Here is a 19,129-nt window from a genome sequence, read left to right as displayed (position 1 = left end):
ATACATTTTCACGCAAACACGTTATATATACTAGTAATAGCCTATAATTTAGTAATTTTTCCACTTGTATTATAAATTTACGTTGTGACCAATTTGTTATTTGAAATAAGTGTAATAATTTTTACACTTTCGCAAATTATAAGTACATTTAAACATTAGTATGATATTGTTCGAGTAATAACCAATGAATTAATTCTTTTCTTGTATTATAAATTTACGCTAAGGACAATTTATTATTAATAACAAATTGAATTATTTATACATTTTTATGAACTATATCTGCATTTCCATTTTCATATGTTAAATTTCCATGATACGTACTTACACGTGTTTCGAAATATTTTTAAGTCCTTCGTATTTTTTATTAAATCGAGGGTTAAAAACTCTCACTTAACCTCTGAGACATCAGTGATCCCCCAACGTTCTTATTCTTCACTTCATTTTTCTTTAGTCCAAGAAAAATGGCCGTCTCTCTCTTTTTAGCCTTTTCCTGGAAAAGAAGCAAAACTGACATTGGATTGTACGATGCGTTAAACAAAAATTTGTTGCAAGGACCAGACTATGAAAAGTGGTGAAAAGGTAGTTTTTCGGGTGCTCGACTCGGGCAAGGGAAGAAATTTAATTAAGGAATGTTGAAGGAATTCAAGTGCATTAGAACACGTTCCTGCGAGATGATCAGAGCACATTCGCAATGGAGGAATTTCAATTGCTCCGTTTAATAAATAATTATATTTACACGAGGACAGCCCGACTAAAAAAATATTGGAATCAAGATTGAAATTAAATTCCTGTTACATAATTCATGTTATCACATTATTGATCCTCGATGCACGTACGTATCTGTGATTCAATTATGTTAATAAAAATATTCATGAACGCACGAGAAATTTACAAAATGTGCAATTTTAACGCGAGGATATTGCAAGAGGTGGTAGGAAAATACGGAAATATTAAAAAAAGAATTTACCTCAAAAATTAACGAATAAAATACAATTCTGAAGGGAAGAAATCTGATTTATCGACATCTCATAGGGTACGATATTGGTACGAGATTTTCATATCCACCCGGTATTCGGCCAACTAGAATGGATCATAACTTCAGGGTAGAACAGTCCAGCACCTTCCAGAATGTTCGGACAAAATAACAATCGTCTGTTGACTATAAAAATGGACGTCCTCCAGCAAAGTTCAGATAGAGCTGTCAACCTTTCAATAGGGGTAATCCATTCAGTGACGTTTTCATTGGAAATCTTCGGCAGTCTAGCGATCGAACTCGTAGAACAACAATCGTAAATGCGATCTGTAACAATGGGGTAAAATTAAAATAAAATAAATAATAAAATAATAAAATAAAAGGGGTAAAATATCGAGATTTATGGAGATATAACGTCGAAACTAAAGCTGTAATGCCAATGGTGTTTGGTTACAGCGTGTACATTAATGGTTAACGAGAACCTCGACATCTCGTTGTCCACATTTCCTGTCATGTACGGAATAATACATCGTCGACTTAAAGTTCCAATAACCGGAAGTCACAGTCCCGAGTACTTGACATTTTATTCCGACACGAATGTATACATTTCGAAGTTTAAAAATGGAACAAAATTATACTCCACCTCCACCGTAACGTATAAAATTCATTTCTCGTTTCATTTCACGATATCTCCGCGATGAATATTTTGCATATCGATTATCTCGTTGAAGAGCCAAAATATAATTCTCGTACGAAAAGATGGCGGAAAGTAGAGCGCAAAGTACACGTTTTAACTCGCGTTTATATTCGGGGATTATTTCGGGTATTATTAACCTTTTGCACTCGAGAGGTACCCTTCGAGAGTCGTCATTTGATAAAATTTCGAAGCTCGATCTTAATTAACATATCAAATTTGATACAATGTAATAGTGTGCGAGGTGTCAAAATCAAATAATTCTACGCGATAATTATTATACAATTCTTTATTAACTGCTCAAAAAAGTATCGTCAGATTTTTAGTAGAGAATCTTTGAATTTCTACTCTGCTCTGACGAAAAAATCGTCGAGTGCAAAGGGTTAATTTAGAATAAATCATTTTTATACTTGCATCACTGGTTATTACATTGCCTATCAAACATTCCTACATATTATCGAATCCATTACCTAATACAATTTCCACAATTTTACCGATTAATTACCGATAATAGAACGTTATGAAATTGCACGGTAACGTTATTACATAGAAATCAATCATCCTCGCGTTACACGCCATGATCCAATCATCGGAAATTTTTACTGAGCCTCGAATTTCACATAATCAACGGGATACTCGATATTCCATTTGCGATTTTAATTCATTCCCGCCTGATGGTTGTTCTTTGGCTCAGCCGTCCTCGAATTTAGGCGAATTACAAATTGAATCCTTCTAGGCAAACGTCGCGGAGACAGGGGAGAAGAAAGAATGGAAAAGAAACGCGGATAATGTTTATCAGGGCGCATTGGACCCTGAGTTTTTCGCCTCTCACCATAAATCAACCCTTAATGTTCGTCCCTTTGTGATCTTCGACGACGTTCTCAACTTTCCTACGGCTGGAAGAAACGTTGCCCGACAACTTTCTGCTTTCTTCCTTCGCCCAAATCACCCTATCTCTCTCCCTGTACTTTCATATAGTTTTTCCCTCGGCCGAGGGAAGAAATCGTGGCCCGGGAAAGCTAACCGCGATCTCGTTTCGTGCTCCGGAGTCAACAATGTCTAGGCCGCAGAGATACACGCATTCGAGATATCGGTTTTCGATATTTCTCCCGACACCAGTTCTCGGGTTAAATTTTAAACATCGAAACATCGAACTGGGAAAAAGAAAATGACTCGAGTGAATTTTACCACGCGAATTTCGAAGAATTCGCGGATTTCGAGGTGGTCTGGGTCGGGGTGAAGGGAGCACCGCGAAGCGGGAGATTTTCAAAGGAAAAAAGCTCGTGGAAATTCGACGAGATCCTGGAAAAATCGACGCGATGCAAAGAAAACGTTCTCGCGACGTTACAAAGATTTTGTTCCTCGAGATTTCACATTCGAAACAGATTTTCCCTCGATTCGATTGATCCGCCAATTCGAGCTTCCGATATTCCAACGTTATCCGTCGTGAAATTATTCATCGAAAGATTTTTCGATATTAACAAATTGTTGACTAGTGACAGTTAACTCGTCATCGTTATTTGCATTATCTATTTCAATTTATGAAACCCAGGACAATATAGAATATTGCGTGTGAAAGTAATTTTGAAGATTGGATTGCAAAATAATTCAAAACAATCCAATAATCGGTGACATGACAGAGTTTCTATGTAAAATTGACAGTCAACAAAGTGTTAAAACAAAAGTGCTAAAAATTCGCGATTATCCTGTTACTCGAGATTCATTGAAGCTTCGTGTCTCGTTCGAGAAACATTTCCTCTCGTTTTACACGATGGATGACGTCGCGAGGAACAGGGAATAATTTCTGTTGTAAATTAGCTACGCCTATGCAACGATGGAGACAGGCCTGTTAGAGGTTGCAGGCCAATACCGACCTTTGGACCTCAAGATACTATGCAGGCATCAAAGGGTCGGTTTTTGGGGTTTAACCCTTTGCACTCGAGAGGTGACCTTCAGTCACCATTTCATAAAACTTGGAACATCGATATTAATTAATATATCAAATTTAATGTAATGTAACAGTGTGCGAAGTATCGAAGTCAAATAATTCTACAATTCTATTATTATACAATTTTTGATTTACTGCTCAAAAAGGTATTGTCAGTGTTTTAGTAGAGAATCTTTGAATTTCTATTCTACTCTAGCCAAAAAATCGTCGAGTGCAAAGGGTTAAAAGGGCCTGCTCTGTCTGGCTACTCTCACTCTCACACCCAGAACAGTGCAGATCGCTTACGTATTGTGATCCACAGTGGTGTGATAAAGACTCTCGTTTTTCCTTATATATTCGCATAAAGTGTATAGATTTGACTTGCATTAAACTTTATAAATCCAATTGCTGTACAACTGAATACGGTTACTTCCCTATGCGCTAATGGTTTGGATTCCCTTCCCGAAATTCCCAACAATTTCCAGAGTATTTTGACAGGGCGCAGATCGGAACAGAGCATAATGCGAGAAGTTAAGCGGATAATAAGGTCGGGTAACGATCAGACGACGAGTTTGCATGTACGAATTCGCATGATTTCGCTCTGGAATGTATACAACGCTTGCTCTTCGAATGGTTTCGCTGCGATTTCCTGGCACTTCCGGTTCATCCCGCTCCTGCAAGTTGGCGAATTTCCACGCGACGATGCGCTGAAAACTTGCGGAAAATTCAGGAGGACTCGAGCGGAACACACCTCTGTCGTTAGTCTTTCGGGAATCTTGGAAACTTTCATTTCCAGAGGGGATCGCTGCAATCTCGCGACGCCTTAATAATAACTTCCGGTCGAACAAAGCGGCGTCATTAATTGCTGCTTCAGATTCCATTAAGTTCCAGCAACCGATGCGTGAAACCTGTAAGAACCGATAACGGAGTTAACGACTGTCAGGGAAATGATACTATGGATCGATACCGTAACGGAGAATTAATTTTTCTAATTTTATTCGGTCTTACCTTTAGTCTTAATTAACATCTCGATTAACCTATGAGTCCTTCAAATTTTTCACTCCAAATTCCACGTTATCTCTCTCTCTCAATTTTCTGTCAAGTTGACTGTCATGGAAATGATATTAGGGATCGATACCGTAACGGGGAATTAATTTTTCTAATTTTATTCGGTCTTACCTTAAGTGTTAATTATATCTCGATTAACCTATGGGTCCTTCAAATTTTTCACTCAAAATTCCACGTTATCTCTCTCTCTCAATTTTCTGTCAAGTTGACTGTCATGGAAATGATATTAGGGATCGATACCGTAACGGGGAATTAATTTTTCTAATTTTATTCGGTCTTACCTTAAGTGTTAATTATATCTCGATTAACCTATTGGTCCTTGAAATTTTTCACTCAAAATTCCACGTTATCTCTCTCTCTCAATTTTCTGTCAAGTTGACTGTCATGGAAATGATATTAGGGATCGATACCGTAACGGGGAATTAATTTTTCTAATTTTATTCGGTCTTACCTTAAGTGTTAATTAATATCTCGATTAACCATCGGTATTTGAAATTTTTCACTCAAAATTCCGTGTTGTCTCTCTCTCTTTCTCTCTCTCTCTCTCTCTCAATTTTCTGCCAAGTTGACTGTCATGGAAATGATATTAGGGATCGATACCGTAACGGGGAATTAATTTTTCTAATTTTATTCGGTCTTACCTTAAGTGTTAATTATATCTCGATTAACCTATGGGTCCTTGAAATTTTTCACTCAAAATTCCACGTTATCTCTCTCTCTCAATTTTCTGTCAAGTTGACTGTCATGGAAATAATACTACGGATCGATACCGCAAGGGAGAATTAATTTTTCTAATTTTGTTCGATCTTCCTGTCTTAATTAGCATCTCGATTAATCTATCGGTGCTTAAATGACGGTTCCTTTGAAACATTTTAGTCAAAATTCCACGTTATTTTTCTCTCTCAATTTTCTGTCAAGTTCTTGCATCATCGAGCCGTCACCTGATCGCGATAGGTTCCATGTCGAAGGATAGATTTTATTTTATTATTAACGAAGGAATTTTTAAATAAGACGAGAAAGGAGATTCGCTCGGGTGGAATATTTTTTCGAGATTTCCGTGGTTATTGCAACGATGAGCATCGTCGAATCAGCCTCTCTCCGAGCACCGACATTCGTCTAGATGGGAAATTCGAGCTGTCAGGAAACAGACGTTCTGGCCAGGACGTTTAACGTCATAGGCAAAGCCGAGATTGCGTAATTAACAGGATATATCCTTCCCAATCCTCCCCTATGTCGGTAGCAAGGGGTTCCGCGTCTTGCAAAGGGGGATTGAGATCGTGTTACGCTCCTGTCGGTTACAGGAACCACTTGCTAAAGCCGCCTAAGACGACTACCAAGATTGATTGGAATCCCGAGTTCCACGCGAGCTGCTTTGGCCACAGAGTCGATTGTTTTTGAATTGTAATCACTTTGATACACTGCTGATGCAGCTACTTGCATCCGACACGGAAGTTTCCAAGAGTCGAACGAGAGGAGCGGAGGATTATCGCGTAATTTCGTACGCAGTCCTCTGATTCGAGGCTTTTTAGCGTGAAAGCCTCTGTAAATGGAAATTAAATGGAAATGCAAGTTACTTCGACTGGAATTATTTGTCGCATAATGAAACGTGTACCCTTAAGAGAAGGCGCTGCTAATTTTCCACGTTGTCCGATACTTGTACCGAATTTCAGGCTTCTTCATTCTGCCAATTTGCACGAGCTAGCAAATTCCACGACCAAACATTTTCGAACGGGCGACATAGCCTGCGCGTTTTAACATTCAAGAGGTAAAACTTGCCACGCGATTATCAAATAATCCGACCGCGTAAATCGTGGCTTGATTAAATGCACGGATACCGCAAGAAATGGAAAGTTTCGAACGGATGCCGTCCTATTCGCGCGGTTTTATTGATCTTGCGGGAAAATTCCTCGTTTACCTTTGCACGTGAAGGCGAAAACTTGCCATGGAGGGCGAAGTTTCGCGGAATAAGGGTAGCAGCGTCGTGAATAAAGCGCTGGTTCTCGTGGAACTTACACGAGTCGACGTGTATCGCCTCGATCGACGTTCAAACCATCTCGCGAGGAATAGCAGAAGAATAACCGTGGAAAAATATTCGTCGCCAAGAGGATCGTGACGAAATAACGCGAAAGGAACTATTTTAGAGCTTTCCGTATTTGATTAAAATTCGATCGATGAAGATTGACGACTTCATGAATTTAATTTCTGTCGAACGTGGAAATAGAAAGGCCATTTTACAATTATCTTATCATTTATCGACCTATTAAAACCTACCATATCGTGCGACACTCGTGGTAGAGCAGTCGGGTCAAACACGAGTATCACGTGCGAGAGCCGTGGTACGAGGACAGCGCCAAAGATGACCGAAACGGGCCAGACTCGTGCTTAATTTTCATCGATATCTTTCTATCTAGGTTACCTGATATTCTCGAAATGAATCGACGCGAGTATATTGTTGATTATGACACAGCTATCGGAGCTTGAATTATAGGGAAACTGGATAATTATTTTTTCCAGGAAAGCAAACGAAAATTTTCCCGAGAAAAGATCGATTTTAAACCTTCCTGTATTTAGAACTTAATTCACGGAGACTGAGAGCTCCTCGAATTTAATTTCTACCAAATCTACAAGCGGAAACGCTATTTCAGGAATCATGTTTTATCATCTAGTGACCTATTTGTTTTCTCCAGGAAGAATAAGGGCAATTTTCTCGTGGAAGGCACTATTTTAGATTTTTTCATATTTAAAACTTAACAGCTGATAATTGATGGCTCCTCGAATTTAATTTCCGCAAAACGTTGAAACGGAGACGCTATTTTAGAAATTATCCTGTATCATCTACCCATCCACAAATAATTTTCTCCAGAGAGAACGTTGCACGTTCTGCAAGAATTATTAAATTATTCGCAAGAATTCTAAAATCGACTGGTGCCATCGATAGTCCTTTGTACGATACTTTCCCGATCGTTTACCCAGGCATCTGCTTCCACGAGGAGAAATCAGAACGATAGCCGAAGGTATAGCGAGCGAGATTTGTAAGGGAGAAATGAAATTCGATGGAGGATCGAATCGTTGGGCAGCACGAAAACAAAACGTCGCAGAGAACGTGGTTAATAATGGAGGCTGCCATGGATAGCCTGGAAACTCTTAAATTCTGGCGCACGACGTAATTAAAAGACCTCCTGAATCTTTCAGATTCGTTTAATGAAACTCGTGGAAAAAATCGATTTTTACCCCGGCTGCTTTGTTTCCCTTTCATTTTCACTGTCCTTTTTCCGAACGCCGGGATATCGGTTATGCACTCTAATCTGGAACTCGATAATTCAAAGAATGCGAAGAAGGAGAACGCGATGGAAGTTAACGAAGAGTCACGAGGCGCGTTCCCTTTGAAATTTTCACGTGCAGCAGCACTGGTGACGGTAATGCCACGGTGTACGTGAAAGAAGGTACTCGATTATACGATATTCCCTTGCTCGGTATTCCGTAGTTCCTGCGGTGCGATGGAGGGTGCGGCAGGGAAGTCATAGTTTGATCGGTAATATTATTAAACCTGCAAGTTCAACAGGATATTTAAGGTCCTGGACAGAAGTTGGGCAACTTCCGACGAAATTATAATATTAAACTGAGCGAGATTAATTCCGGGAAACTTTTTATATTTACCTCACTTTGTCCGGGGCAAGTGGTTGCAAGAGAAATAAAGTTGGCCGAGCAGGGTAACTGGAATTGGGTAGAAACGAAATTAAAGAAGTATTTTATTGAGGGAAAAAGAAAGATAGAAATTCGATAAATTAGGCGCAATAATTAGGCGAAATCCATTACCGGGGTTCTCCATTCGAGGATCAGGACGTCGTGGATCCACGCTCGCAGCGAGGATCATCGTGACAGGACCAGCATAGAGATGGAAGTATCGAGGAAAAGGGATGTATCGCGCTGGTTCTTCGCACCTAAATTCGTTCCAATGAAAAATACATCGAGCATTGTTCAACAGAGCTTTCTTTTCTTTTCCTCATTGCTCAAAAAGGAGAAAAAAAATAAACACTTACGAGTACAGGTGCACTTTGGAAACGTTCACAGAGGTACATGCGTATGAAAAGCACACTTTAAAAAAGACGCCCGCCACGGACACACACGCGCAGCGTTTGTCACGGTGAACACACTCGACCTTGCACGCAACTTTTCTCCGCAGGTGAAAACTGGATTCTCGTAAAAAAGTCCGACGCTAGATCGTCGAGCAGTAAGTGTATTTCGTGTTATCGCGAGGAACTGTGGCTGAGAAAATCGCTCGTCTCGCCAGGGAAACGATAAACTCTGCGATAAATCGTGAACTTTCGACGAGTTTCATCGTTGAGGAACGATCTATGGATCCTGCCTAAAGAATGTTGGCCGATGATACAGCACGCTTTGTCGTTTTCAACGATGAAACGCGGTCTCGCAAATATTCCGGCCCTGAAAAGCGATATCGATTTAGTTTTTAATCTTATGTACACAGAAAGCAGGGCATTCCACGCATTTCTCGTCTTAAAACCGTTCTCGTGAGTTACTCATCATACATACACTATGTACAGTCTCTTTGTACAAGTTTCATCGAAATAAAAGGCAAAGAAGGGGGGAATACAAGACGAGGATAACGTTATCCTGCGCGGGGAGACGAGTAACGATTTCGTAAAAATTTAATAAAACGGATCGAAGCTCGGTGTTCGTCGATTAACTTTCATCCTCCAAACAACGATTAACGATATCCCAAACGACAAAGAAAAAAAAAAAAGAAATTCACTTAACGAGAGGTATCTCCCACAAAGCGTATCACCATCTACGCTCCTGTCGATATTCGAACGTTCATCGCTGGTCATTTTTACACGCGCGTTTTTACATATGCTTTTTACAATAAACTACACCCAATAGAGTTAGAGTCTCGGTTCTTTATCTCCGTGTAATCAGGACGCTTGTTTCATCACGAGTCCAGGAAACGGCTAGGATGCGGCGTCTTCCGGCTTCTCGTGGACGACTTGACTCGAGTCCTCGCGATTCACGCAGTCTCTGATCGCTTGAAGTATCACGCGCACCCTCCTGTCGAGGGCTGTCAGATGAGGTTCCCATAGAACCGGCGCCACAGGGTCCTTCGCCATGCTTCTCCGTAACGTCGAGCTCAGGGGTACTGGTCCGTTGTGAAATCTGAAAACCAGACAAACGGATCCTTTAATTCCCGAATCGAAAAGTTTCCTTCAGCCTTATTCGACTTCGTAGCGAACCGAAGCGACGAGCAAAGGACGAGGGTAAATTTGGAAACCCTTACCGAGACCTTTAACGCGTTAAACGCCACGTTGGTCCCTAGGGACCGGCGGTAGACTTTCCGTTCAGGCCTCGCCGGCCCGTGCGGCCCGGAATGGACCGCATCTTGGCTAACTGTGGCGTGAACGGAAAGGCAGGTAAAAATAGTCTGGCGTTTAACGTGTTAATGCGTTAAACGCCACGTCGGTTCCTAACGATCGGCGCTAGACTTTCCGTTCAGGCCGAGACGGTTCGTACGGCTCGGCGGACTTTTCGTTATTGTTATCACTGCACGCGTGTTGGTCCTTGCGTATTTGGAAGGGCCCGCATGGGGGTTAGCTGTGGCGTGAACGGAACGGCACGTAAAACCGACGTGGCGTTTAACGTGTTAACGTGTTAACGCGTTAAACGCCATGTCGGTCCCTAGGCACCGGCGCTAGACTTTCCGTTCAGGCCTCGCCGGTCCGTACGGCCCAAGAGGGCCCGCATCACGGCTAACTATAGTGTCAATGGAATGGCACATAAAATCGGCGTAGCGTTTAACGTGTCAACGCGTTAAACGCCATGTCGGTCCCTAGGCACCGGCGCTAGACTTTCCGTTCAGGCCTTGTCGGTTCATACGGCCCAAAAGGGCCCGAATAGAACGGCACGTATAATCGACATGGCGTTTAACTCTTCGCGGCACAGGATTTCAGATAATAAACTAGACCAATGTTGCACAGAAATTTTACTGTGTTTTAAATGAAACAAAATTGGTATATTTTCACCAATAAAGGAATCGCGTAATGTAAAAACATAAAACCAGGAAAAAAAGATTGTCGCGATAAACCTTCCGCTTGCAACAATCGATGAACCTGTACTAGCATGTCGAATGTTGCTAACACGAGCGAATACATTTATAACACTTGTCGAAGGCATTCCCAACTGTTTTACGCAAATAAGACGAAATATAAACCTACGCGCATGCAGCTGTTGCAATATTTCGAGATGGGACTAAAAATGTCCCACCGTGCATTACGGTGCGTCAAAAAGGTGGGACACTTTTGATCCCAGCGTGCCCCAAAGAGTTAATGAAATATTCGAAGAATTTATTCGTTCTTCGGAAAACAAGTAAACTTTGATGAAAATAGTTATATAGATTATTAAAGTTTTCTGGAGAATCTGTTTATTTATTTGTTTCAGCTCCACTATGATCACAGCCTAAATTTTTGCGATGATAGTCACTCCTCCTGGTCCTGACATACTTGTTAATTTGTCAGGGCTGTAATCATACCCTTAACAATGCCGACATTATCGATTCGGGTCTTTAATCTTTTATCTTTAACTCTTTGGGGCATGGTGGGACTAAAATTGTCATCGAAAAGGTGGGACACTTTTGATCCCAGCGTGTTCCAAAGAGTTAATGAAATATTCGAAGAATTTATTCGTTCTTCGGAAAACAAGTAAACTTTGACGAAAATAGTTATATAGATTACTAAAGTTTTCTGGAGAATCTGTTTATTTATTTGTTTCAGCTCCACTATGATCACAGCCTAAATTTTTGCGATGATAGTCACTCCTCCTGGTCCTGACATACTTGTTAATTTGTCAGGGCTGTAATCATACCCTTAACAGTGCCGACCTTATCGATTCGGGTCTTTAATTTTTTATCTTTAACTCTTTGGGACACGGTGGGACACTTTTAATCCCAGCGTGACCCAAAGAGTTAACGCGTTAAGCGAGATTTCGAAACGCTTAAAATAAAATCCCAGTGACAGACGTTCCATCTTCGGAACGTTATTTAATATTTAAACAATTTTCTCGCGACCTGTCTCACCGAAATGCTCTCCGAAAAAGGCTATTCCTCTGCCGAAAAACCTGGTTGATCCTCGGTTTTCAATATTCAGAGAATCAAAGTAATTCGATCGTTTTTAATAAACATGCAAATCCACGGACGCAGAAGTCGTCGGAACTCGAAAGATTAAAAACGTGACCCTCTCTCTCTGCTGCCCTGCTCCCGGTCTCTCTCTCTCTCTCTCTCTCTCTCTCTCGCTGTCTGGCACATTGATCAGCGAGCTCGAGCGTGAGGCGACAGAAATTTTTCAATAAAAATGCAAATGCTCGTAATTAGAAGTTGGTCGGATGGTAAGACACGTATCTTACTATCTATCACCGGCAAGTCTCCATCTCCGTTTGTCACCACACCCCCCTTTCTTCTTCCATTTTACCCCCACTGTCGAGCAAATTATTTCACCGGCGCGAAATTTTTCCACATTCCTCCGACATCCTTCGAGATTTCCCGACGATAATGGAGGATCTGGACCTTCCTTGCGGAACAGGCAATGAATAAAGTATCGACTTAAGCAGACGGGTCGCAGGATAGTATTTATGGCGTGTACTGGGTGGCCCATCTGACTTTCGCCTTTTCAAACGGAGATCCCAAACGCCTCAAATATCTATCCAGTGTTTTCCGAATGGACATCCAATGTCCACTTTTGTCACCCGAGTTTTCCATCTCTCGATATTTCATCGATTTCTCTAATTTCGTTATCGAATAGTGGAACTTTCTCAACTGTTGAAAATTGGATTACATAACATTGTATACATGATAAATTTACGTTCTAATGAGAATTAAAAGATTAATAATAATTAAAGGATAATTTGTGATATTCATATTTGGCCCGACTTTCTGTTCACGTGTCTAGCTCGTGGTATTCGTGCTTGGACCAACTTTCTGTTCACGTGTCTAGCTCGTGGTATTCGTGTTTGGACCAACATCCCCATCACGAGTCAGACTCGTCATTGCACGGGAAGGGGTTAATCTTTCTCCTTTTTAGCGACGTTGAGAACACGACAGTTCAGTTTCTTGTCGTCACATTGGTTTATAAATAATATATATCCTTTTAGTTCGAATCAGTAGTTTAGTTTCTTCCCTTTTTCCTTTCCTGTAATTCCTGCAAAAGGAAAAGCAGAAAGCCGAAGAGGACGTACGGAAAAGAACGCTTTAATCGATTGATAAGACGGGTTTCTGAGAGGACACCCTGTATATACGGATCTGTGTGTACACTTAAGGACACGTTCTCGAAGAAGCAGGCGGATAAAAGTATTTTTCTGGCTGACTACTTCTCGATGTCACAAGGGAACGTAGGAAAGCACGCTACTCTCCGTCGAGAGAAGGATAAAGACTTGATCGAACAGCTTTTATACCATTTGAACGATTATGGTCTTCGAGGATATTGATGATCCTGAACGACAGATCCTTTTAATATTTACCCAATCGGGACTCTAACGGAATTTCGTGTTCCGCACTTTTATTACATTTTTCAGCCATTACGTGACAATTAAGCGATTAAATAGCATTCTGCCGGGATTTCTTACAACCGATGGAAGAACCGGGACGCGCTTTGGCCGCGGTGGGAAATAGCCGAAAAAATGCTCGTTTCCACCGGTCACGTAGCAATTTCATTTTTCCCTCTTTGCCAATCCTCGGGCCTGCGTTGTTATTACGATGCAGGAAGGGTGACAAAAAAGTCGCATGTTGGATAACGGTAGAACGAATTACGAACCTGCCCCTATTATCCTGGCTAATTAAAGATTGGAAATAAAATTGCAAACTTAACGATTTAATTACATATCGAAAGAGGTCGGGAATAGAATCGTCCTATACGTGTTTCGTGTCCGCGCAGGCCGGCCTAGCTGAATGAGAATTGAATGAAAACGAAGTCATAATGAAAGAGAAGTAACCGTGACTGACGCGATGAAGTAGCTGCAATGCAGTAACCACAGGATGCAATTATCCTATAATATCGGGTTTAATGGGCAATGTGTGGGCTCCTTCAATGCGTCTTCAACGACCAGCACGATTTCATTCAAGAAGACACTTCGTGCCGGCTATCTTCCAAAGTAATAAGCAAGCGGATCGGCGATCAAACCGAGGTAAAGTCGTCGATATTCCGTGCTAGATCCGCTCGTACCGGCGCGATCGCTTCCTTCTCGTGGGTACCAAAAATCCTCCAGTTCTCCAACGGATCGCCGATACCGACGATATTAGAACAAAAAGTCACGAGGTATGAAAGACGAAAGGCTAACGCGTGTTCATACCGTCGCGATTGCTCCCTGTCACGGGTACCAAAAATCCTCCGGTTCTCCAAAGGATCGACGATGCCGACGATATCCACGATATTCGGACGAAAAATCACGAGGTATGAAAGACGAAAGGATACTAAAGAAAGGCTAACGCGTGTTCGTACCATTCCGATCACTTCCCCTCACGGGTACCAAAAATCCTCCAGTTTTCCAAAGGATCGCCGATACCGACGATATTAGGACAAAAAGTCACGAGGTATGAAAGACGAAAGGCTAACGCGTGTTCATACCGTCGCGATTGCTCCCTGTCACGGGTACCAAAAATCCTCCGGTTCTCCAAAGGATCGACGATGCCGACGATATCCACGATATTAGGACGAAAAATCACGAGGTATAACAGACGAAAGGATACCCACAAAAGGTTAACGCGTATTCGTACAGTCGAGATTGCTTCCCGTCACGGGCACCAAAAATCCTCCAGTTCTCCAAAGGATCGCAGATGCCGACGATATCCACGATATTCGGACGAAAAATCACGAGGTATGAAAGACGAAAGGATACTAACGAAAGGCTAACGCGTGTTCGTACCATTGCGATCGCTTTCCCCTCACGGGTACCAAAAATCCTCCAATTCTCCAAAGGATCGATGATATTAGGAAGAAAAATCACGAGGTACAAAAGACGACGAAAGAAATACCGACGAAAGGTTAACGCGTGTCCAATAGCGATCCTCAGTGGATAGGTGGGAAAGGGGTTAAAACTGGGGGGCCAAATCGAAGCACGAGGGTTTAAAGGAACCACCGAATGGTCGAGATCCCGACCTGGATCACCCTCAGCCGCGAAATTCAATCTGCGAAACGTTCGGTTTCTATCGCGACAGTGGCAGGTGTCGCGCACCGTGGAGGAACACGCGTGCAGAGCGTGGCAAAGAAGATATCGGGCCCGACTTAGCGGGGACTCGTAACGACAACTTAAGCAGCGTGTCGAGCAAATCGATAATCGGTGTTATCGTGCATCGGTGACCGGCGAGCACACCGACACGGGTACGCGAACGTGTGTCTACGCGTGTCGACGAAATCCGCTCTCGTCGAATTTATCGCGCCCGTAAAAAGCCCGTCCCCGTGAATCCGCATCAAAGCGGAGATTCACGAGCGATGCTAGCGACGGCCAATTCTGGTAAAACGTTTCACTCCGAAATCCGCCTTATCCAGCCCCCGGGGCCACGGCTCGTAAAGTTTTCCCAGCGTTTCCCTTTTTCGAAATCCGCCGAGAGGCCGACCGGGGGCCGCTCTGAATTGTAAATTCGCCCCAGATCGATCCTGCCCGCGACACCAGGCCTCGATACGATCGCCGCAACGCGTGGAATTAAACGGCAAGATCGACGATCCTTCGTTCTTCGTCCTTCGTCCCTTTTTCGTCCGTTCTTCGTTCTTCGTCCTTCGTCCTTTTTCGTCCGTTCTTCGTTCTTCGTCCGTTCTTCGTTCTTCGTCCTTCGTCCCTTTTTCGTCCGTTCTTCGTTCTTCGTCCTTCGTTCCTTTTACGTCCGTCCTTCGTTCGTTCTTCGTACGTCCTTCGTTCTTCGTCCCTTTTTCGTCCGTTCTTCGTTCTTCGTCCTTCGTCCCTTTTTCGTCCGTTCTTCGTTCTTCGTCCTTCGTCCCTTTTACGTCCGTTCTTCGTTCTTCGTCCTTCGTCCCTTTTACGTCCGTCCTTCGTTCTTCGTCCCTTTTTCGTCCGTTCTTCGTTCTTCGTCCTTCGTCCCTTTTACGTCCGTCCTTCGTTCGTTCTTCGTCCGTCCTTCGTCCGTTCTTCGTTCTTCGTCCCTTTTTCGTACGTTCTTCGTCCGTCCTTCGTCCGTTCTTCGTTCTTCGTCCCTTTTTCGTACGTTCTTCGTCCGTCCTTCGTCCATTCTTCGTTCTTCGTCCCTTTTTCGTACGTTCTTCGTCCGTCCTTCGTCCATTCTTCGTTCTTCGTCCCTTTTTCGTACGTTCTTCGTCCTTCGTTCGTTCTTTGTCCGTCCTTCGTACGTTCTTCGTCCTTCGTTCGTTCTTTGTCCGTCCTTCGTACGTTCTTCGTTCTTCGTCCCTTTTTCATACGTCCTTCGTCTGTTTTTCGTTCTTCGTCCGTTTTTTGTTCTTCGTCCTTCGTCCCTTTTTCGTATCTTCTTCGTCCGTACTTCGTTCTTCGTTCTTCGTCCTTCGTTCCTTTTTCGCCCGTCCTTCGTCCGTTCTTCGTTCTTCGTCCTTCGTCCCTTTTTCGTCCGTCCTTCGTTCGTCCTTCGTCCGTTCTTCGTTCTTCGTCCTTCGTCCCTTTTTTGTACTCTCTTCGTCCGTTTTTCGTTCTTCGTCCTTCGTCCATTTTTCGTATGTTCTTCGTCCCTTCTTCGTTCTTCATCCTTCGTCCCTTTTTCGTCCGTCCTTCGTCCGTTTTTCGTTCTTCGTCCCTTTTTCGTCCATCCTTCGTCCGTTCGTTCGTTTCGTGACCGGTCGAGGATCGTTGGAAATTAATTGGAGATTCGGCCTGCCTGCCTCACGGACGGACGTCGGGTGAAGAAGCCTGAGGATCTTGATCGACGGACTTACGGATCTTCCGAGAAGAGCGGAGAATTTCGCAAGTATGAAAAACTTGCGGGAAAGTTTGGAGAACTATAAAAAGTTTGGAAATCTACGATACTATCGAGTACGCGGGGCGAACAATGTATCCTCCATAAAAATGGAATATGAAAGAAAAATGGGGTTAGGAAAATCAATTAGAAAGGATTCCTGGGATACCGACGGAACTTACTTTAGAAGCGTGCTGAGGGTGTTCTGTCTGATCATGCAGCACTGCAAAATGGGTGCGAGGATGGAGATCTCGTCGTGGAAGGGCCTGCCGAACCCCCTGCCGTGGTCCAAGTGCAGGGGGAACGTGTTGTTGCCGAAAATCTTGAACGTCTCGTAATGGTGCCTGTCCATGTTCCCCATAAGGAAGTCCAGGACGGCCATGTCCATCAGATCGAGCAATCTTCGGCCCTCGTGGTAGGGTGGAATTTCCTTCACGAGGGAACAGTAATCGGAATCTGAAACAATTCGGAACGAGAGTATCAAAGAGATTTGTGCCATTCATCGCGAAATATCGTCGCGGCGTGCCGACGATAATTAAAGATTTCGGAGGGGAATTTTTTTAGTCCTTTTCGCACTTGAAATTTTCATACCCGGCGAATATATATTCGTTATGTAACCAGGTTATGCATGGATTATGAGAGCTACGCAGGCTTTTAAATTTTCAAAGCACCAGCCTATCAAATATTCACCGACCAGCTCGAAAATATATATATTCCCACCGATAGCAACTTCTTTCAGTTTCTAGATTTCAATTTTCGACTTCTCAATTCCCCCGGCACGACCATTTACCATATAAAAGCGATTTAGAGGAATCGCCACGATCGATATTAGCCGGAATAAACAGATTTTTATTACGGTATGTTTGCGAATTTGCTCGAAAGGCGGATTAAAATCATCGAAACTTCGCGCGATAATAACTCGCGAACCAGGAGGTATTTACTCGAGAAAATACGACAAATGGAAGCGGGGGAGCTTCCTCTTCGAGCCGGTTTTTGTTTCCACGCGATACGAGGTTCGGTTCTCGAAATATCGTCGTGCAAAGCCGAGCGCAATTTTTAATAATTCAATATCTCCGTCTCGCTCGCACGCTCGGACCTCTCGCTCGCACCCGTTCGCTGACCTACCCCGTGCCAGACACCTGTGCAGTGGTCAGTGAAAGACGCTGATTTAGCGTTTTTTTCACTACTACTACCAGTCGTGCGTACACGATTCCTGGAAAAAAACTAGGTCACGGCGGTTTCCGGGAATTTCGACCGCCATTCATCTTAAACGCTCCGCTATCAACCCCTGTATCTCGGCAACCATTCAACGTATCGACTTCAAACAAAGTGCATTATAAAGAGTACGTTCCCCGCTATGTACCCGGCACACCCGCCGGAAAATTGGGTGCATATTCCCCGCGTATTTTACAACCCCGTTTAATATATCACCGACGTACGTCTCTCCTTTTTTTCCCCTCGCCCCGCCGTTTTTAGAATCGCGAAATTGTCGAGCGACGATAAACGAGCGAAATTGCACGGCGGAATAATCGCTTCGGCTTAAAATCGGCATTAAAACCAGCGGTTCGGGTAGAAACGAACGCGACGACGATACCGAGTCGTTTGCTCGTATTAAAATAATCCTAACGATTTCCACCACGGTCTATCCAGCCTAACTGCACCACGGAACAGATCTCTACGATCCGACGGGGGAAGCTTCGTTTTCCTAGCCGTTTACGCCGTTCTCTTTTTATCGCGTTACGATAAACGCGGGGAACAAGTATCGATCGCGAGGAGAGTCGGATCGAGAAAGGAATATACCCCTCACCGTGCTCCCACTGAGCTTTCTTCCTCTTGTGATAACTCCTGCGCCAGGGGTGTCGCCAGGCCTTCCTCGCGACGAAAGATTTATCCGGCAAGAACGCGGCGAAGCTCCCTTCAAGGGTGTCCGGATTTCCGCAAATCGCGTGCGCCGTATCGCAGTAATAACTGCACTTGCCGTGGAAGCAGATATTACCGGCGGGGCTGACGAAGAACGTCTTCAGCAGCTCGCCGTCGGCGATCTGATAAATCTCTGTCGTTAGGTTCAACGTTCTGCCAGTGACTGGCATCGCCCTCCGGAATCCCAGCAGCCTGGAACAGCAAATTCTCCGATGAAGGCAAACTTTTACCTCTCGTTCGATCAAACTCGCAGAAGAAACTATACCGACGACGTTGAATTATAGCGGGACGGGGGTGGTTTGTTTTCCCGGAATCGTTTTTCCATTTTTTTTAATAAAGGCTCGATCAGCCGAGCACTCGGTTACCTGTCTAGATGAAACGCAGCGATCTCGGCTGTGTGCCTCTCGAAGTCGGTGAAGTAGAAGTGATTCGGCAGAGTTTGCTGTTCCCGTGGAAACCTGCGGCATAAATAAATATAATTATTCGCAAATCTTATAAGCACTGTTATAAGCACTCTTGAAATTGGACGAACACACTTTTTATTTTGCAAACGTACAGATCAGATGTGATGCAGAAAGACGACGACAACGACTCGAGAACAAGCGAGGGTTTAGGAGA

At 43.4% G+C, this 19,129-nt stretch overlaps 1 protein-coding gene across 1 annotated transcript in view; it reads right to left on the bottom strand.

Annotated features, from left to right (window-relative positions):
- Window positions 1-8,150: 8,150 nt before the first annotated feature.
- The window catches only part of LOC108552746 (extracellular serine/threonine protein CG31145), a 104,875-nt gene continuing 93,896 nt past the window's right edge, over window positions 8,151-19,129 (bottom strand). Inside the window, exons 4-9 of the mRNA XM_017907402.1 lie at window positions 18,877-18,969; window positions 18,399-18,703; window positions 16,774-17,047; window positions 8,479-9,831; window positions 8,320-8,376; window positions 8,151-8,209 (exon numbers count right to left, since the gene is read on the bottom strand). Coding sequence (XP_017762891.1) covers window positions 9,630-9,831; window positions 16,774-17,047; window positions 18,399-18,703; window positions 18,877-18,969 — 874 coding nt within the window. The 3' untranslated portion in view covers window positions 8,151-8,209; window positions 8,320-8,376; window positions 8,479-9,629. The remainder of the gene's footprint in view (window positions 8,210-8,319; window positions 8,377-8,478; window positions 9,832-16,773; window positions 17,048-18,398; window positions 18,704-18,876; window positions 18,970-19,129) is intronic.

This window comes from Eufriesea mexicana, unplaced genomic scaffold (genome assembly GCF_001483705.2).
Source record: "Eufriesea mexicana isolate 0111107269 unplaced genomic scaffold, ASM148370v2 scaffold7917, whole genome shotgun sequence".
In the NCBI taxonomy this organism is placed as follows: domain Eukaryota; kingdom Metazoa; phylum Arthropoda; class Insecta; order Hymenoptera; family Apidae; genus Eufriesea; species Eufriesea mexicana.
This window is presented reverse-complemented; position numbering and strand designations above follow the sequence as displayed.